General features: G+C 36.9%; 2 protein-coding genes and 1 long non-coding RNA gene across 6 annotated transcripts; 2 read left to right on the top strand and 1 right to left on the bottom strand.

Annotated features, from left to right (window-relative positions):
- Positions 1–7,952: 7,952 nt before the first annotated feature.
- Positions 7,953–10,513, bottom strand: LOC109174306. 4 transcript variants are annotated; one of them, XR_002053049.1, is made up of 7 exons: positions 10,363–10,513; positions 10,159–10,242; positions 9,479–9,617; positions 9,226–9,310; positions 8,999–9,090; positions 8,704–8,748; positions 7,953–8,158 (listed from the first exon to the last, which is right to left on the bottom strand). It is a non-coding gene; the product is annotated as an uncharacterized LOC109174306 (long non-coding RNA). The 4 variants fall into 4 exon arrangements; XR_002053048.1 differs by lacking the exon at positions 8,704–8,748; XR_002053050.1 differs by lacking the exons at positions 7,953–8,158; positions 8,704–8,748 and adding an exon at positions 8,760–8,853.
- Positions 10,514–11,323: 810 nt separating this feature from the next.
- Positions 11,324–11,706, top strand: LOC109174300 (defensin-like protein). Its single transcript, XM_019323539.1, has 2 exons — positions 11,324–11,388; positions 11,483–11,706. The coding sequence occupies exons 1-2, from the start codon at positions 11,325–11,327 to the stop codon at positions 11,668–11,670; spliced, it is 252 nt and encodes an 83-aa protein (XP_019179084.1). The 5' UTR covers position 11,324; the 3' UTR covers positions 11,671–11,706.
- Positions 11,707–15,404: 3,698 nt separating this feature from the next.
- Positions 15,405–16,028, top strand: LOC109174302 (defensin D2-like). The gene is made up of 2 exons (XM_019323540.1): positions 15,405–15,515; positions 15,645–16,028. Exons 1-2 carry the CDS (start codon positions 15,452–15,454, stop codon positions 15,824–15,826), a joined length of 246 nt encoding a protein of 81 aa, XP_019179085.1. The 5' UTR covers positions 15,405–15,451; the 3' UTR covers positions 15,827–16,028.
- Positions 16,029–17,975: the final 1,947 nt, after the last annotated feature.

The following is a 17,975-nucleotide window of genomic DNA, read 5'->3' as shown; positions in this document are numbered from 1 at the left end:
AACTCCTAATGGCCAAGTCCAGCTCCCAACCTATTTCGGACAATGTGATGACGGTCTATAAATAAGAAAAAGAGTTGCGCATTCGTTACTAGCTATAGTTTTTTGTGTGAGTTGTAAGCGCTTGATCCTAATTCCTAACATAAAATAATGAAACAATCATTCATAGAATTATCTTCTATTTGATTGCGCAGTCTATTCTTCACTCGTTCATTACTGAAAAAGCTCTTTTAACACTTGCGGTAGCCATCGCCTACCAGCGGATCGGAGTCTACTGCTTTACCAGTACATGTATTCAGTTGTTTCATGTTTAATTTCATACGTTATTCAGTTTTCTTGTCTGAAGTTATCAACTAATTTCTCTTTTGTTTTTTCATTCACACAAATTTTAAGCACCGCAAATCGCGGTCACATTAATATAATGGTAAACAAGTTTTAAAAAACTATGTTGTCTGATCTACTGGCCTAGCTAACTTCTAACACTACATTGAAATGGGTTGATTTAAAAGTAATAATAAAGGACTAGTGATTGAAATGGGTGTTATTGGTTGAATGCCATGAGTCAAAGAATTGAGGGTTAGAAACTTTGGGTTCAAGACTACTAACTCCAAATTGCTTAACTAATACATCACTCTCGTGATCCATTGTTAGATCAATTTGGTAAGCATGAGTAGTCTAAATCTTCAACATTCCATACTCTCATAAGTAAGCTTGAAAGTCGTGAGATGTGTCTTAAGAATAATGTCATATGAGGGACGAGTCAACGAGTCTAGTGGTGTAAAAACCCGTGGAATTCTTACCCATTCGACTACCAATATTCCATACTAGACAAGTATTATATTGATAAGGTAGTACAGAAACTCATCAACACTATCACACTAAACCATCTCACTAGAACAAGAACCCTAGGTTGGGTTTCAATCGTTGAATGAAATAAATATTAAATACACATCCAAATACAATAATCATCACTATCCAACCCCTAAACTATTCTACTCATTCATAATGTAAAGATAGAAGACAAGAACATTCATCAATACCATCATTCAACAATATACGACAAATGAAATGAAAATAGCTTTAATAAACTAGAATCCAATAACATGGAGTAAATTTATTTATTTATTTATTTATTTTGATAATACAACATAGAGTAATAAACACAATAATAATAATCCAAGATATGCGAGTAACAAAGCTAGAACAAAAGAGTAGCTACAAAAGTAGAAAATACCCTAAACAACTTTTCCCTACAGTTATTGTGGCTGTGGCGGTCCTCTTTGGGTAAAAGGAGAAAAAGATGTATATATATAGGCACACTCCAAGGTTTCGGCGCACGAACCCTGCATGGGTATGCCACTGCCCGTGCAGAAGACAAGACGCGTCAATGCATCATCCTTCCTGGCTCCAGTCCTTTGCACGTTTTTTTTCTTGTTCTGCTTCCATGGTCCTTTTTGATGTATTTTTGTTCCAACATATCAACTTTAATTTTGATCTTTTTTTTCTTTTTTTTTGTTCATTTTCCTTCCTCCAAAGTGTATTTTTGAATCATTCTGAGCATAAAACACTTTGTTTTTTGTTTTTTAACGTTCAAAGACCCAAATAACTATTCCGAAATTGGTGCAAAATAGGTAAGAATGAAGTGAAAATATGTTACAAAGAATGAGAGTCATCATTACTGAATAAAAAAAGTTTAATTGTCATGTTAGATGGTAAAAATTCTTTTGTCCCCGTAGCTTTATCCATCCAAATGAGGGTTATTGTCTAAATAGCAAGAGTTCTTATGGATATATTATACCCATGACCCGACCCGGGATAGCAACAAGGACCCGGAACATCACGGTGGAACCCATGAGCAACATGGACCCGGGGCGGCACCACATTGGAGTCCAGGAGCAACACGGATCCGGGGCACCATGGAGGTGCCCAAGACCAACACGGACCCGGGGAACTATGGAGGTGCCCAAGACCAACACGGACCCGGAGCACCATGGAGGTGCCCCGACCCGACCCGACCTACGCGGAGCTCGGGTCGGGGAACTCGGTCCTACCCGAGCTCGGCACCACCCGAGCTCGGGACCCGACCCGGTCCACCCGAGCCCGGTCAAACTTGAGATCTAACCACCCCCGATTTAGGGGGAGGCGGTTGGGGGGTTTGGCTTGTATAAAAACCCCCTTCTTGTCCTAACAAAGGGCGATTCAATCTATATTCTACACTTATTACACACTATGTCCTATCGGATTTCTGTAATAGTCAATTCCTACGGCAATTAATATAATATACTGTCCCCAACGACTTTTACGACATCGTTCTATATTATTTATATATTATTTATATTACGTTCTTCCTTACTTCTTAACTGAGCTGTACTGACTCAAAACTCCCACTTTTGTGTGCTTGCAGACATGGGAAGAAACACAATAATGGTGACGGAGGCGAACAACTGCCCGAGGACCCCGAGCGCCCTGTTCAAGGGGCCATGTGTTAAGGGCGGAAATTGCGCACCGACTTGCAAGGAGGAGGGGTACCCCGACGGCGAGTGCAAAGGGTTCAAGCGTCAATGCTTCTGCATTAAGCGTTGCTAATTCATCTACCTATAGAGCCAGATGTGGATTACTCTTCTCTTTGCTTTTGGCAAAATCAGAATTCAAATTCAGTCTGGTCAATATACTAAATTTGATATATAAAAATATGAATGTGGTAATAAGTTATATTTATAAATAAATGTTTTAATTTTACAACTGTCCACGCCGCGCATTTTCATATTTTGAAAATGTTGCTTTATGAACATGCAATTTGAAACACATTTATTTCAATAAAAATAATCAAACAATCATCATTCATCGAATTATCTTCCATTTAATTTAATTATACAGTTTATTCTTCACTATTTTGGTTCGAAAAAGCTCTTTGAACACTGCATTGTGCAGGGGGCCTCGGCCCCCTCAATTTTTTTTTTAATAGTATAATACTTATTTTGGTGTCCTTCCTCAAAATATTTGGCCCCTCCCAATCAATCTTGCAGAATACATTTTCTATTTTCTAGGTTTTTCACAATATCAATTCTTATCTTCTCCGATGAGTAACTTGGTATTTTTTCATATATCTTTGAAGTTTTGAATCTTTAATTTCATTGAGTTTGGTATTGTATATTTTCATTTCTCTTCAAGCAACATTCAGAATAACTGCATTATATTATATTAATGACGGCTTCGGTCTTCCAAGTCAAAGAGGATGGCGATTACATAAACAAAGAATTAGATATATAAAATAGATATTAATTTAAAGCAAAGAATAAATTAAGATTAACATAAGCCTAGGGTGATTATGTATACATCATGAGTAGGCACAATATTAAAAAAATATATATATATTAGTTTGCTACTCTGTTTTAGTAGATTTAATAATGCATGTTTGAAATATATTGGATGAATATTAATATATTTAATTATTTACTCTTATATTCTAATTGGCCCCGCATCACTTAATCCTGGCTCTGCCCCTGGTAGCCGTTGCGTACCAGAGGAGTCGATCTGCTGCTTTACCATCTCTCATGGTGTTTGAATTGGTTCTCTTGCTTGCTTGCTAGCTGGTAATTACATGTACTCAGTTGTTTCATGTGTCGTACGTTTTCAGTTTTCTTGTCTGAAGTTATCAACTAATTTCTCCTTTGTTTTCTCATTAACACAAATTTTAAGCGCCGCAAACCGCGGTCACATTAATATAATGGCAAACAAGTTTAAGAAAACTATGTTGTCTACTGGCCTAACTTCTAACACTAATTAAAAATGGAAAAATTGTAAAAAATGTCCCCCTATAATATGTCAATTATCAATGCCAACCCTGAATTATGAGTGGTGTAAATGTTGCCCATTAATTATCAAAATGGTGCACATATAGCCCCTCCCGTAACGGACCTGTGGTTCCCCACCGCTGTCCATCGCTGGTACTTCGAATTGAGGGAGGGAAAAAATAACTAAATTACATATTTACTCCGACTTAACGATGTCGTACACTAAATTACATATTTACTCCGACTTAACGATTTCGTACACTAACGGGGAACCACATGTCCGTTACGGGAAGGGCTATATGTGCACCGTTTTGGTAATTGAGGGGCAACATTTAACCACTCATAATTCAGGGGTGACATTGATAATTGACATATTATAGAGGGGCATTTTTTACAATTTTCTCATTAGAAATTGTGCATTGGCATTATATTACCAATCACCACTCGAAATGTAATAAGTATGTAACATTATTTTTAAAAAATTCACACAACAAATTAAAGATAAGTCATAAATGACGGGTTTAGTTTAATCGAAAGAATATTAACAAGGATCAGAATTAAACTCGTGATTTTTTGATACCAGCAAAACCATATATCACGAAGCTAAGACGTACCCCTTTCGAGACAATGTATGGTACTTTCATTTTACCCTCTACTTAGTTATGAGTTATCTAAGTATACTTATATAAAGAACCCTACGAAAGCTTAAATGTTTTAGTACCTCACTAACTGATATAGTGAAGTCCCCACCCACAGCATTTGCATTTCCCCCAAAACCCTCTTTCGTTCTCATCAAAAGATTATTTCGTTGTTTATTGCCACTGCATTACTCTTGTGATGATCTTCATGGACACCGATTTGCCCTCTCCCATTCTCCATTATTTCTTTCTAAGATATATGTCATGGGATTTTATTATTTCAAACCTAATTGTGTTTAGGGATGGCAACGGGACGGGACGGGGACTGGGAGTACTCCGTCCTCATCCCCGGCGGGGAATTGAAAATAGGGTTTCCGTCTCTACGGGAATTTAGCCGGAACGGGAATCTCCGTCCTCGATCAACTCTTAGTCAAAATCTTAAATTAGTATAATTTTTAATTTTAAAGAGTAAAAACTTACATTTTAATTTAAAAAATTAAAATTTATTTATTTATTTTTATTTTTATTTAATTATAATAATTATACGGGAACATGGCGGGACAGAGAGGGGTATCTCCATCTCCGTTTCCTAAATTTTTTCTTTTTTCATTTCTGTCCCCGCCGGAGACGGACAAAATGTCATCCCTAATTATGTTGCCGATAAGATACCTGTGAAATAACATATATTTCCCGCCAACTAAAGCTCAATTTGTTATCTAAATTTGAAGAAAATAAACACCATGTTACCTTAAAGTGGATTAGTTTCCAATTGTATTAAAAGTCTTGCATGTTTTTTATGTAACCAAAATAATCATGTCATCATGTATTGATCCTTTACTAGCAATATTGTTTTCATTTTATTATTGTTATAATGTGATGGAAAAATGATATCCCCTTTTAATAACCTATAATACATACAAAAATTATGTGTAGCAATTAACACATTATGTACCTGCATGCACTTAGCTATTTATGTATCTATAAACAAATTGAAGGCACATAGCATGATAACTATAGACATATAAATTGTTAATTATAAGTACATAATATGTTACTTGCAAAAACATAAGATATTGGTTAACATGTTATGTATCTGCAGTTAATAGTTTATGTGCATGTTATTACCATGTGATGTACATTCAATTTGTTTATAAGTACAAAATCGGTTAATTGCAAGTACAGAATGTGACAATGGCAGATATAGAATCTGAGGTTATTTTTGGATCAATATCCACAATGCAAGGTAGACCGTCCATGGTATAATTTGCTGAGTATCTAATGTGTCTGAATTTTCTTGGGATTGGGCAAAGAGTGTTACAGTGTTGGGTTGGAGAGGCGCATTAATAAACCGCAATAGTGATGAGATTGGGCAATTTATATCATGGGATAAGGTCCACATAACATTATGAATCTTGAATCAAAATGACGAGATACATATTCATATTCGTAAGGTAAAAAAATTTCATAACACGATATATAAAAAATTACAACACAAGACATATGCACATGTTATATATTTAATTATTTTTCAAATCTGATTTACATATATAAGTTATGTTCATAGGCATAAACAACACAAGACACAGAAATTCATAACATAAGACATAATTACTAATTTATTTCAGGTACAAATTAAAATTCATACTCGTAAAGTACAAAATTTCATAATACAAGACACAAAAATTCATAACATAAGACGCATACATATGTACCAAGGTTCACAGTGCACAATGAACCTTGGCCCATAGTATAAGGATTAATAAGATTGTGGTATATGGTATAAGGATTGATGAGAGTATAATTTGGTGCCAATAGACCACAAGGTACTTGGCTCAATTTCGTCATAAGAGAGGTCGGTTCGGGTCTCAATTGAAGCGTAAAAATAGCCTGGCGTAGCCCTCAGGTTGCACGAGAGGGGTGGAGGTGGTCCTAATTTGTATGGGAATAGGTTGGCACTATTCCAAGGAGAGATGTACTACGTGATTTTATCCTTATATTGGAATAGAATCAAATTACATGGATCAAAATTTTTAACCATCTAACTTGGATATATATGATCCGTATTTCATTAAGAAGAATATTTATCTTTTAAAGTTCTTGGGATTGACTAGGCCAGTTCACGTCAACTAATTGATTTGCTTTGAACAAGTATGGTCGTATTCAGAACAAACAAAAATAAATTTATTTTTAATCGTCCTTAGGGATTGTTGGATTAGTTTGCCAGAAAAAATCTAGATACACGCGTTGAATAATTTATAGAAGTTAAGCATATAATAATACGAGTTGAGATGGAATAAAAGTAATAATAAAAGATTAGTGATTGAAACGGGTGTTATTGGTTTGATGCCATGAATCGAAGAATTAAGGGTTAGAAACTTCACCTTTGGATTCAAGACTTCTAACTCTAAATTGATTAACTAATACGCAACTCTCGACTCTCGTAATTTAATGTTAGGCCAATTCGGTAAGCACGAGTAGTCTAGACCAACCTTCAACAATCCATACTCTCATAAGTGACCTTGAAACTCGTGAGATGTGGTCTTATGAATAATGGCGGTTGAGGGACAAGTCAATGAGTCTAGTGGTGTAAAAACCCGTGGAATTATATTCTTGCTCATTCGGTTGTCAAAATTCCATACTAGACAAGTATTGATAAGGTAGTGCAAAGACCCATCAACACTATCATACTAAACATCTCCCTAAAACAAGAACCCTAGGTTGGGGTTCAACCCTTGAATGAAATAAATATTAAATACGTACGCATCCAAATATAATAATTACCACTATCCAACCCCTAAACTACTCTACTAACTCATAATGCAAAGATCAGATAGAATACAAGAACATTCATCAATACCATCATTCAACAATATATAAAACAAATGGAAATGAAAATAGTTTTAATAAACTAGAATCCAACAACATAGAATAAATAAACACAATAATAATCCAAAATATGCCAGAGTAACAAAGCTAGAACGAAAGAGTAGCTACAAAAGTAGAAAATACCCTAAACAACAACTTTTCCCAACTGTTATTGTGGTTGTGGCGGCCCTCTTTGGGTAAAAGGAGAAAAAGATGTATTTATAGGCACACTCCACACTGCTGGAAATTTGCTATTTTCCGACCACCGAAAAGTGGTCGGAAATGGCCTTAATTAGGTCGGAAACGCTTATTCCGACCTCTTTTCCGACCAATTTGGGTATCCGGAAAAATCCCCCTAGCTATTTCCAACCACCAGAGAGAGTGGTCGGTAAGAGTAACCACTTTTCTAAAGCCGTCGGAAAAAATGGCCAAGAGAATAGTTAGGCGGGTCCAGATTTTCCGACCACCTGGTGGTCGAAAATTTCGACCACTTTGGTGGTCGGAAAACTGGACGCAGTCAATTAAAAAAATTCATTTCACTACAGAGGAATCCTCTGTAATGAAATCAATATATATATATATATATATATATATATATATATATATATATATATATATATATATATATATATATATATTGTTCCAAGCTGGTAAAATATTTGCTGAAAAACATAAAATACACATTTCATATGCTTGAAGAGAATTCATTCATCGATATACAGTTGAAAATTTAAAACAAGTCAAAATATGGCATTTCTATTAGTCTCTTAATTCTAAATGTATAAACAGAAAAGACACAAGTTCCCAGGACATATTTGCAGTATGGAAGCAGCCTGTTCAATCATCAGTGTTTCTAGTGTCCTTCTGCAGATTAGGCATTTTCACTATTAGGCAGCTGAAAGAAGCAGAAATATATTAACAAGCTAGCTTTATCATGTTTCATCTCAGATTTTGAATTGCACTCTATTTTTAAATATCTAACCAGGGATGGTTAGAGCTCTCTTAAATGGAGTAATGCAGTTCAACATCATTGCCTCATTTGTTAAACACATGGAATCAACCAACTCATTCAGACATAACAAAGCTTTAGCTTTTACCCAAATTTAAAAATACTAATTTGAGGAGAATAAATTAATAAATTGTTAACTATTGGTCTATTCTTAAGTGTTACTACAAATGAGTTATAAGCATCTATATAAAGTTCTAAACCATAAATGGATAATAACTATTAAAGTCTTGGACAACAAAAGCTCCAAATAAAAGGACTATTATTAAGGTCAAATAAAAGCAATTTCTCAAGTATAAACAAAAGGCAATTGTAGCTCAAACCTTGGATATGGTAAGCTAAATACTCTCCTATTACTAATGAGATTTATTCAAAACTCATGTACCATGGAGTAGTAGGTTACCTTAGTCAAGCCTTTGATTGATTCAGCTGTCTCTTTATGAAATAGCTGGATAAAATTTTACCACCGGGATGAGTACACAACCATAATTTAGATGGTTTTTTTTTGCCTCGTAAAACTCATCTTGTTTGTATAATGAGCTAACATATTTCCCTAACACAAATGAAAGTCCGCATTCAAAAAACCCCCCATTAAGTTCATGGGAGTACATCTTGGCCTCTGTTTTAGCAGGAAGGCTAATATACTTCAGCCTTTGCTCCCTTAAGCATTATAACATAATTTCTTAGTTGGGATTTACCTGTCAGCTACCTTTCCAATTTCACCACCTAATGCGTCCACTTCAGGTACGAACTGGGACTTTGCAAGCCCACCAACAGCTGGGTTACAAGGCTGCAAGGATTTCAATTACTTACTGAATCTTTCCAAAATGTGAAGCAAACAATCTCAGATTCTCTTTGTAAGCTACTTGCTGTAAAATAATATCAAAATGTGAAGCAGACGATCTCAGAAAGACTGAACACTCACCTTTAGCTAAGGATTGTTGTCTACAGCCAATGGATTGTTTAAATTATCAACATCAGAGGCACTGAGGTAGAAGAGGGGGATTCACCTAGAATGCAATAAGAATTACCATAAGAGTCATGTCAAAGAAACAAAACTAAAGCACATCATTAAGACTCGTAAATGCTGCTAAAACTAAAGCACATCATAAAAATCTGCTAACTTGTTCATCTCAAAAAAATAACAGATTCATCTCAAAAAAATAACTTGGTGTTACTCAGTTTCTTCTGGCTGTGTACAACATTCTTTAATTAGCTGCTTTTGTTCTTCATCTTTCCCTCTCTTCTGTCTTCTGTTTGTGTTGCTGGACAACAGAAATTTGATCCGCGGAAGTCAAGAAGTGAGCTATTTTACCTCTGTAAAACCAAATAATTCAGTAAATTTCCTGAATTGCAAGAAAAGGAAAAAAATTACTGGATCATAGATAACCACAATTCAGTTCAAATTGAGTCGAAATCAAAATCAGAATACAAGGGTTATCTATCTCCTATGTCTCCTCATAGTACTGGTTAACAAATAAATCAATAATGACAATAAGCCTCTGTTTGCACATTTATACTTCGACTTTCCTCTCAAAAGCTTTTAAAAATTAGGTGACCTAAAGGAGATACCAGTATTCTAGCCAAGAAATGCTGCTTCAGACCTCACAAACCAGAAATTTGATTAAACAAAACACAAATAAGATAGCTAAATAACTAATTTCAAAGCTGTGGAAGCAACTACTATGTAAAATTAACATACAAGTAACATACCACCGAACCCTACAACCAACCAACCCTAAACCACTGACCAAGCAGAACTAAAGCAGGAAGAAGCAGAAGAACTGTAAACTCAGTGAAGATTTTGGACAAAATTAAACATGAATTACAGCATTCAGGCTTTAAACTAGAAACAAACCTTGTTTTACAAAGATTCACGAGAAGGTGTCTTTGTGTAGTTCACTGACGCTTTGCGAGTAAACGAAGCATTTGGCTTCTGATCCTGCAAAAGTCACAAGCAAAGATTCAAATAGGAATAGATAGGAAAAGATTCACAGAAGCACTAAATCCGCAAATAAGATTGATTTGAGGGAGAGAACGAATATGAACATAGAACACTTACCAAGAGGGAGAGAAAGAGAGGAAATATCTTCCGTATATTATGTCGATGACAAGCCACGGGTGGAGAGGCGCAGACGGAGAAGACTGAGCGATGGACGGAACTGAGCGGCGATGGTGAGAGACAGAGATGCGAGAGCTTTTTTAGGTGAGAAGTGAGAATGGATGAGCGGCAAAAATGAAATGAAATGAGGGTTAAGTCTCAAGTCTCAAGTCTCAAGTCTCAAGTCTTAACGTCTAATCTTAGCATTATATACAATAAATAATTTCTATTTTTTTTAAAGACCATTTTCGACCACCAAATAGAAGGTGGTCGGAAAATCCAACATTTTTCTGTTCAGTCCAATCTTTTGACGAAAAATTAAAATAATTTCACTTTTTGCGACCATTTTTATGAGTGGTCAGAAAAATGATAATTTCCAGCAGTGCCATTATTTCGGCGCACGAACCCCGCACGGGTTTGCCACTGCCCGTGCAGAAGACAAGGCGCGTCAATGCATCATCCTTCCTGGCTCCAGTCCTTTGCGCATTTTTTATCCAGTTCTGCTTCAATGGTCCTTTTTTATGTATTTTTGCTCCAAAATATCAACTTTTGGTCCTTTTTTTTTTTTTTTTTTTTCATTTTCCTTCCTCCGTAGTGTATTTGTGTTACTCTGAGCATAAAAGACCTTTTTTAGTTCGGAGACCCAAATAACTATTCCAAAATTGGTGCAAAATTGATAAGAATGAAGTGAAAATAGTTACAAAGAATGAGAGTCATCACTACTGAATAAAAAAAAAAAAAGTTTAAGGGTTAATGCCTAAATTGCAAGAGTTCATTCATGATGAGGGATGGATGGGATATTGGGATACTAAGGTACAACTAATAATTGACATATTTTTGAGGGGTATAAACTATAATTTTTTCATACTTAAACTATATATCCAAAAAAAACACTCCTCTATCTTCTTCATCCATTGCAAAACATGGCTTCATCTCTCCGTTCCTTTACAGACGCCCTTCTCTTTGTGATAATGTTCATGGCCACTGGTTTGCCTCCACCTTCTTTGATCTTCTTCTTCTTCTTCCATTCTTCTTTACTGAGCTGTACTGACCCAAAACTCCCATTTTTGTGTGCTTGCAGAGATGGGAACAAACACAATAATGGTGACGGAGGCGAAGAACTGCCCAACCCCGAGCGCCAGGTTCAAGGGGCCATGCATTGAAGGCGGAAACTGCGCACCGGCTTGCAAGGCGGAGGGGTTCCCCGACGGCGACTGCAAAGGGTTCAAGCGCCAATGCTTCTGGAGGCGTAAAAATAGCCTGGCGTAGCCTTTAGGTTGCACGAGAGGGGGTGGAGGTGGTCCTAATTTGTATGGGAATAGGTTGGGAACAATTCCAAGGAGAGATGTACTACGTGATTTTATCCTTATATTGGAATAGAATCAAATTACATGGATCAAAATTTTTAACCATCTAACTTGGATATATATGATTTGTATTTGATTAATAAGAATATTTATCTTTTAAAGTTCTTGGGATAGACTAGGCCAGTTCACGTTAACTAATTGATTCGCTTTGAAAAAGTATGATCGTATTCAGAACAAACAAAAATAAATTTATTCTTAATCATCCTTAGGGATTGTTGGATTAGTTTGCCAGATAAAATCTAGACACAAGCGTTGAATAATTTATAGAAGCTAAACAGATAATAATACGAGTTGAGCAGGGCAAACATAAGACTACATATGATGGAATAAAAGTAATAATAAAGGATTAGTGATTGAAACGGGTGTTATTGGTTTGATGTCATGAATCAAAGAATTGAGGGTTAGAAACTTCACCATTGGATTCAAGACTACTAACTCTAAATTGATTAACGAACACGCTACTCTCGTGATCCAATGTTAGGCCAATTCAGTAACCACGAGTAGTCTAGACCGGCCTTCAACAATCCATACTCTCGTAAGTGAGCTTGAAAGTCGTGAGATGTGGTCTTATGAATAATGGCGGTTGAGGGATGAGTCAACGAGTCTAGTGGTGTAAAAACCTGTGGAATTATATTCTTGCTCATTCCGCTGCCAATATTCCATACTAGACAAGTATTGATAAAGTAGTGTAGAGACCCATCAACACTATCACACTAACCATCTCCCTAGAACAAGAACCCTAGGTTGGGGTTCAACCCTTGAATGAAATAAATATTAAATACGTACGCATCCAAATATAATAATCACCACTATTCAACCCCTAAACTACTCTACTCACTCGTAATGTAAAGATCAGATAGAACACAAGAACGTTCATCAATACCATCATTCAACAATATATAAGACAAATGGAAATGAAAATAGTTTTAATAAACTAGAATCCAACAACATAGAGTAAATAAACACAATAATAATCCAAAATATGCCAGAGTAACAAAGCTAGAACAAAAGAGTAGCATCAAAAGTAGAAAATACCCTAAACAACAACTTTTCCCTACTGTTATTGTGGTTGTGGCGGCCCTCTTTGGGTAAAAGGAGAAAAAGATGTATTTATAGGCACACTCCATTATTTCGGCGCATGAACCCCGCACGGGTTCGCCACTGTCCGTGCGGAATACAAGGCACGTCAATGTATCATCCTTCCTGGCTCTAGTCCTTTGCGCATTTTTTATCCAGTTCTGCTTCCATGGTCCTTTTTTTTTTTTTTTAAATGTTTTTTTGCTCCAAAATATCAACTTTTGGTCCTTTTTTTTTTTTTTTTTTTTTTTTTTTTTCATTTTCCTTCCTACATAGTGTATTTGAGTCACTTTGAGCATAAAACACTTTTTTTTAGAGTAAAAGGCATTTTTAGTCCTAGACTTATAGTGGCTTGGACAATTTTAGTCCTCCATAAAAAATTTGCCATTTTTTGGACAGACTTATCCGGACGAGGACAATTTTGGTCCTCCATCTATATTCCTGTTAGATGGTCATCTAAGTGAAGGACATTTTTGTCATTCAATGTGATGAGTCCATGTCCAGCCCACTACTGCCGGTGATGAAAACGCCCAGACCATGATGGTGAAAGCGCCACCGGCTTCGTGAAAGCGCCTAGACCAAGACTGCTGGGTTCATGGAGGCGCCGGTGAAAGCGCTGCCGGCGAGAATGTTGGTTCCCACGATGAATTGAAAACAACATGGGTTCCTCTTCTTTGACCGGAAATGTTGAGAATAGCCGAGAGACATGCATTGACACATTTTATCAACATTCATTCCACCACCATTATATGCTCAGGCATGCAGACCAAATATAGGTAACCATTGATGCAAAACATAGAAAATTTGATCTGGAGCAACCGCAACCAGTAACATACTATTCCCATCTTTATTACTTTTTAGCACATCTACATTGACATAGCTAGCTCCATTGTAGACTTGGACCACATGTGTATATACGAGTCAAAGAATCCAACACTATGCAAGCTCTGTCTTCCATTGCTGCAGAGGATCCAACACTCAATCACCGCTCCGTCGTGCCAGCTACCCGTCCGTCCCAAGCCGCCGTCGAGTAGCGTCGTCCATAGTGACCCATCTGTCGCCTACGTCTTAACAAGAGCAAACTCCAAAATAGTCAAGGGAGATTCTGGAAGAACCTTCCTGTTGATGGATGTGGGTGGTGGCATATTTCTCACTTACTGAAGAATGCATTTGGAGGATGGAAAAGCAAGGAAAATAGTAGTTAAATGGTACATGCACTCTGGTTGGCAGCTGATTGGTGGGGATAGCGGTGGAACGCAGAAACCAATAAAGTGGATTTTTAGAAACGAAAAGAAAATAGAAATTAGTGGAGGAAGCTCTTGCCACCAGCCAAATTTCTCGGCATTTTCCGAGCTCTCCAACGATTGGTTCCCTGGTCTCCGATCGCTTGGAAGGTTTCGCAGTTCTCCGAGGATCACTGCTTGTAAGGAATGGATATTGTCCTGTACATTCTGCGAAGCGTGGTGCGGCAGAATTCCCGAGCAATCGTTGGTTCTACATGTGGGCCGGATGTGAGCTTTGATATGTTCCCGGTCAAATGCATGGACTCCATTGACTATCGACGACCCCAAACCTCTGATCCATCTTTATTACTTTTAGCACATCTACTCTGCAAAAGCTATTGGCGATTGGTGCAATTGTGCCCAGATCTCCCTTCTTTGGGTCCGCGGCGGCGTTGGAGAATCTGTCGTTAGAAAACTGGAACAAAGTGAAATTAGTGTGTTCTGGAATCATTTCGCTGCTGATCGATTCCCCGGAATCACAGGACCATGCCGCCAGCGCACTCTTCAGCCTAGTCTTAGACGATCAGAACAAAATGGCAATAGGCGTTCTCGGAGCTCTCCCTCCGCTTCTCCACTCTCTACGTTCAGAATCCGAACGGTGAGACTCAACTCCGTTCAAGCTCTACTTGCCATGGTGAAATCCGGTCACATGACAGGTCCCATTCTCCTAGTTCTCTACAATCTCGCAGCCAGCCCGGAAGGCCGCGCAACCCTACTTAGCGGCAGTGCCGTGGAGTGCTTCGTCAGAATGCTAAAAACTGAGGATCTTGACTTAGACTCCGCAAGAGAGAGTTGCTTACTGCATTGTATGGCCTCAGTCATGGCCTCAAAAGGAGGTAGGATGAATTGACACAATTACCCCTTCCCAAACGGCCAACAGATGGGAATTTAGACAGAGGACTAAAATTGTCCTCATCAGGATAAGTCTGCCCAAAAAATGGCAAAATTTTGTATAGAGGACTAAAATTATCTGTGCCACTATAAGTCTAGGACTAAAAATGTCTATTACTCACCTTTTTTTTTTAGTTCGGAGACCCAAATAACTATTCCAAAATTGGTGCAAAATTGGTAAGAATGAAGTGAAAATATGTTACAAAGAATGAGAGTCATCACTACTGAATAAAAATAAGTTTAAGGGTTAATGCCTAAATTGCAAGAGTTCATTCATGATGAGGGATGGATGGGATATTGGGATACTAAGGTACAACTGACTAATAAATAATAATTGACATATTTTTTAGGGGTATAAACTATAATTTTCTCATACTTAAACTATATATCCAAAAAGAAACTCTCCTCTATCTTCTTCATCCTTTGCAAAACATGGCTTCATCTCTCCGTTCCTTTACAGACGTCCTTCTCTTTGTGATAATGATCATGGCCACTGGTTTGCCTCCTCCTTCTTTTTCTTCTTCCTTTCTTCATAACTGAGCTGTACTGACCCAAAACTCCCATTTTTGTTGTTTTATAAATATGCATATGAATGAATATATGTGTGGTAATTGTGTGCTTGCAGAGATGGGAACAAACACTACAATAATGGTGACGGAGGCGAAGAAATGCCCGATCCCGAGCTCCAAGTTCAAGGAGCCATGTGATGAGGTCGGAAAATGCGTAGCGGCTTGCAAGGGGGAGGGGTTCCCCGAGGGCGACTGCAAAGGGATCACGCGCCGCTGCTACTGCATTAGGCCTTGCTAATTCATCTACCTATAGAGCCAGATGTGGATCAGTCTTCTCTGCTTTTGGCAAAGTCAGAATTCATATCCAGTCGGGTCAATATACTAAAATTCAATATATAAAAATATGAATGTCCTAATAAGTTATATTTATAAATAAATGTCTTCATTTTACAATTGTCCACGCCTCACATTTTCATATTTTGAAAATGTTGCTTTATCAACGCTTTGAAACACATTCCTTTCAATAAAAATAATCAAACAATCATCATTCATTGAATTATCTTCCATTCGATTCGATTGCGCAGTTTATTCTTCACTATTTTGGTTCGTTAGTGAAAAAGCTCTTTGAATACTTGCGGTAGCCATCAGGGGCGGCGCCACCTGCATGGTCCCCCCTCAAATTTTTTTAATAGTATAATACTTATTTTGGTGTCCTCTCTCCTCAAAATATTTGGCCCCTTCCAATCAATCTTGCAGAGTTTTCATATATCTTTGAAGTTGGTCATTTTTTCATATATCTTTGAAGCTTTGACTCTTTCATTGAGTTTGGTATTGTATATTTTCATTTCTCTTCAAGCAACATTCTGAATAACTGCATTAATGACGGCTTCGGTCTTCCAAGTCAAAGAGGATGGTGATTACATAAACAAAGAATTTGATATATAAGATAGATATTAATTTAAAACAAAGAATAAATTAAGATTATCATAAGCATAGAGTGATTATGTATACATCATGAGTAGGCATAATATTAAAAAGAAAATATTAGTTTTCTTCTCGCTTTTAGAGATTTAATAATGTATGTTTGAAATATATTAGATGAATATTAATATATTTAATTATTTACTCTAATATTCTAATTGGTCTCCGCATCATCTAATCCTGGCTCCGCCCCTGATAGCCATCGTGTACCGGAGGAGTCGATCTGCTGCTTTACCAGCTCTCATGGTGTTTGAATTGGTCGATCTCTTGCTTGCTTGCTAGCTGGTAATTACATGTATTCAGTTGTTTCATGTTTCGTACGTTTGCAGTTTTCTTGTCTGAAGTTATCAACTAATTTCTCCTTTGTTTTCTCATTCACACAAATTTTAAGCGCCGTAAACCGCGGTCACATTAATATAATGGCAAACAAGTTTAAGAAAACTATGTTGCATTGTCTACTGGCCTAACTTCTAACACTATTTAAAAATTGTGCATTGGCAAAACCAATCACCACTCAAAATGTAATAAGTATGTAACATTATTTTTAAAAAATTCACACAACAAAAATAAGTCACGAATGACGGGTTTAATCGAAATAATGTTAACAAGGTCAGAATTAAACTCGTAATTTTCTAGTAGCAGCAAAATCATACATCACATGATTGAAGACGTACCGTACCCCTTTCTAGACAATGTATGGTACTATCATTTTACCCTCTACTTGCAATCTTACCATGTGCTTAGATGGCACTTGGGTTAGACTTCTAAATGGAAGGTTGTAAGTTTGAGCCTTAGTGGAGGTGTTATTGATTTTTTGTGCTTGAGTAGGTTGAGAAAGTAGTTATGAACTACCTCACTCACTGATATTGTGTGAAGTCCCCACCCACAGCATTTGCATTTACCCCAAAACCCTCTTTTGTTCTCAAACAAAAGATGGCTTCTTCTTCCTCACTCTTTGTGATGCTCTTCATGGCCACCGGTTTGCCCTCTCCCTTTCTCCATTATTTCTTTCTAACATGCCATGGGATTTTATTATTTTGAACCTAATTGTGTTTATTTATTTATAATAATTATTCGGGGACAGGACAGGACGGAGAGAGGTATCTCCGTTTTCGTTTCCTAAAAATTTCCCGCCAACTAAAAGCTCAATTTTTATTTTTTATTTTTTTTAATACTAATGTCTCTATTAGAATGTAGTATGGAAGTGCAATCTTGGTACCATTAGACCACAAGGTCTTGGCCTCAATTTGTTTTCTAAATTTGAAGAAAATAATAAAGACGATGTTACCTTAAAGTGGATTAGTTTCCAATTGTATTTAATTAGTCTTGCATGTTTTTTATGTAACTAAAATAATCATTCTTCCAAAAGGCTGAACCCCAACCCTAAGGGCCCCCACACCCCGACCCGACAGAGCATTTGGGAGTATATAACTAAAATAATCATGTCATCATGTATCGATGCTTTA

The sequence above is a fragment of the Ipomoea nil genome, unplaced genomic scaffold, assembly GCF_001879475.1.
Source record: "Ipomoea nil cultivar Tokyo-kokei standard unplaced genomic scaffold, Asagao_1.1 scaffold0600, whole genome shotgun sequence".
Classification (NCBI taxonomy): Eukaryota; Viridiplantae; Streptophyta; class Magnoliopsida; order Solanales; family Convolvulaceae; genus Ipomoea; species Ipomoea nil.
The sequence above is the reverse complement of the archived record's forward strand: the minus strand, read 5'-3'. Positions and strand labels throughout refer to the sequence as shown.

Excerpts from the sequence above, each read along its gene's own strand:
- LOC109174302 (XM_019323540.1), top strand. The coding sequence starts at position 15,452 with ATGGCTTCATCTCTCCGTTCCTTTACAGACGTCCTTCTCTTTGTGATA. Across the intron at positions 15,516-15,644 it reads GATAATGATCATGGCCACTG|AGATGGGAACAAACACTACA; the intron begins GTTTGCCTCCTC and ends GTGTGCTTGCAG.
- LOC109174300 (XM_019323539.1), top strand. The coding sequence starts at position 11,325 with ATGGCTTCATCTCTCCGTTCCTTTACAGACGCCCTTCTCTTTGTGATA. Across the intron at positions 11,389-11,482 it reads GATAATGTTCATGGCCACTG|AGATGGGAACAAACACAATA; the intron begins GTTTGCCTCCAC and ends GTGTGCTTGCAG.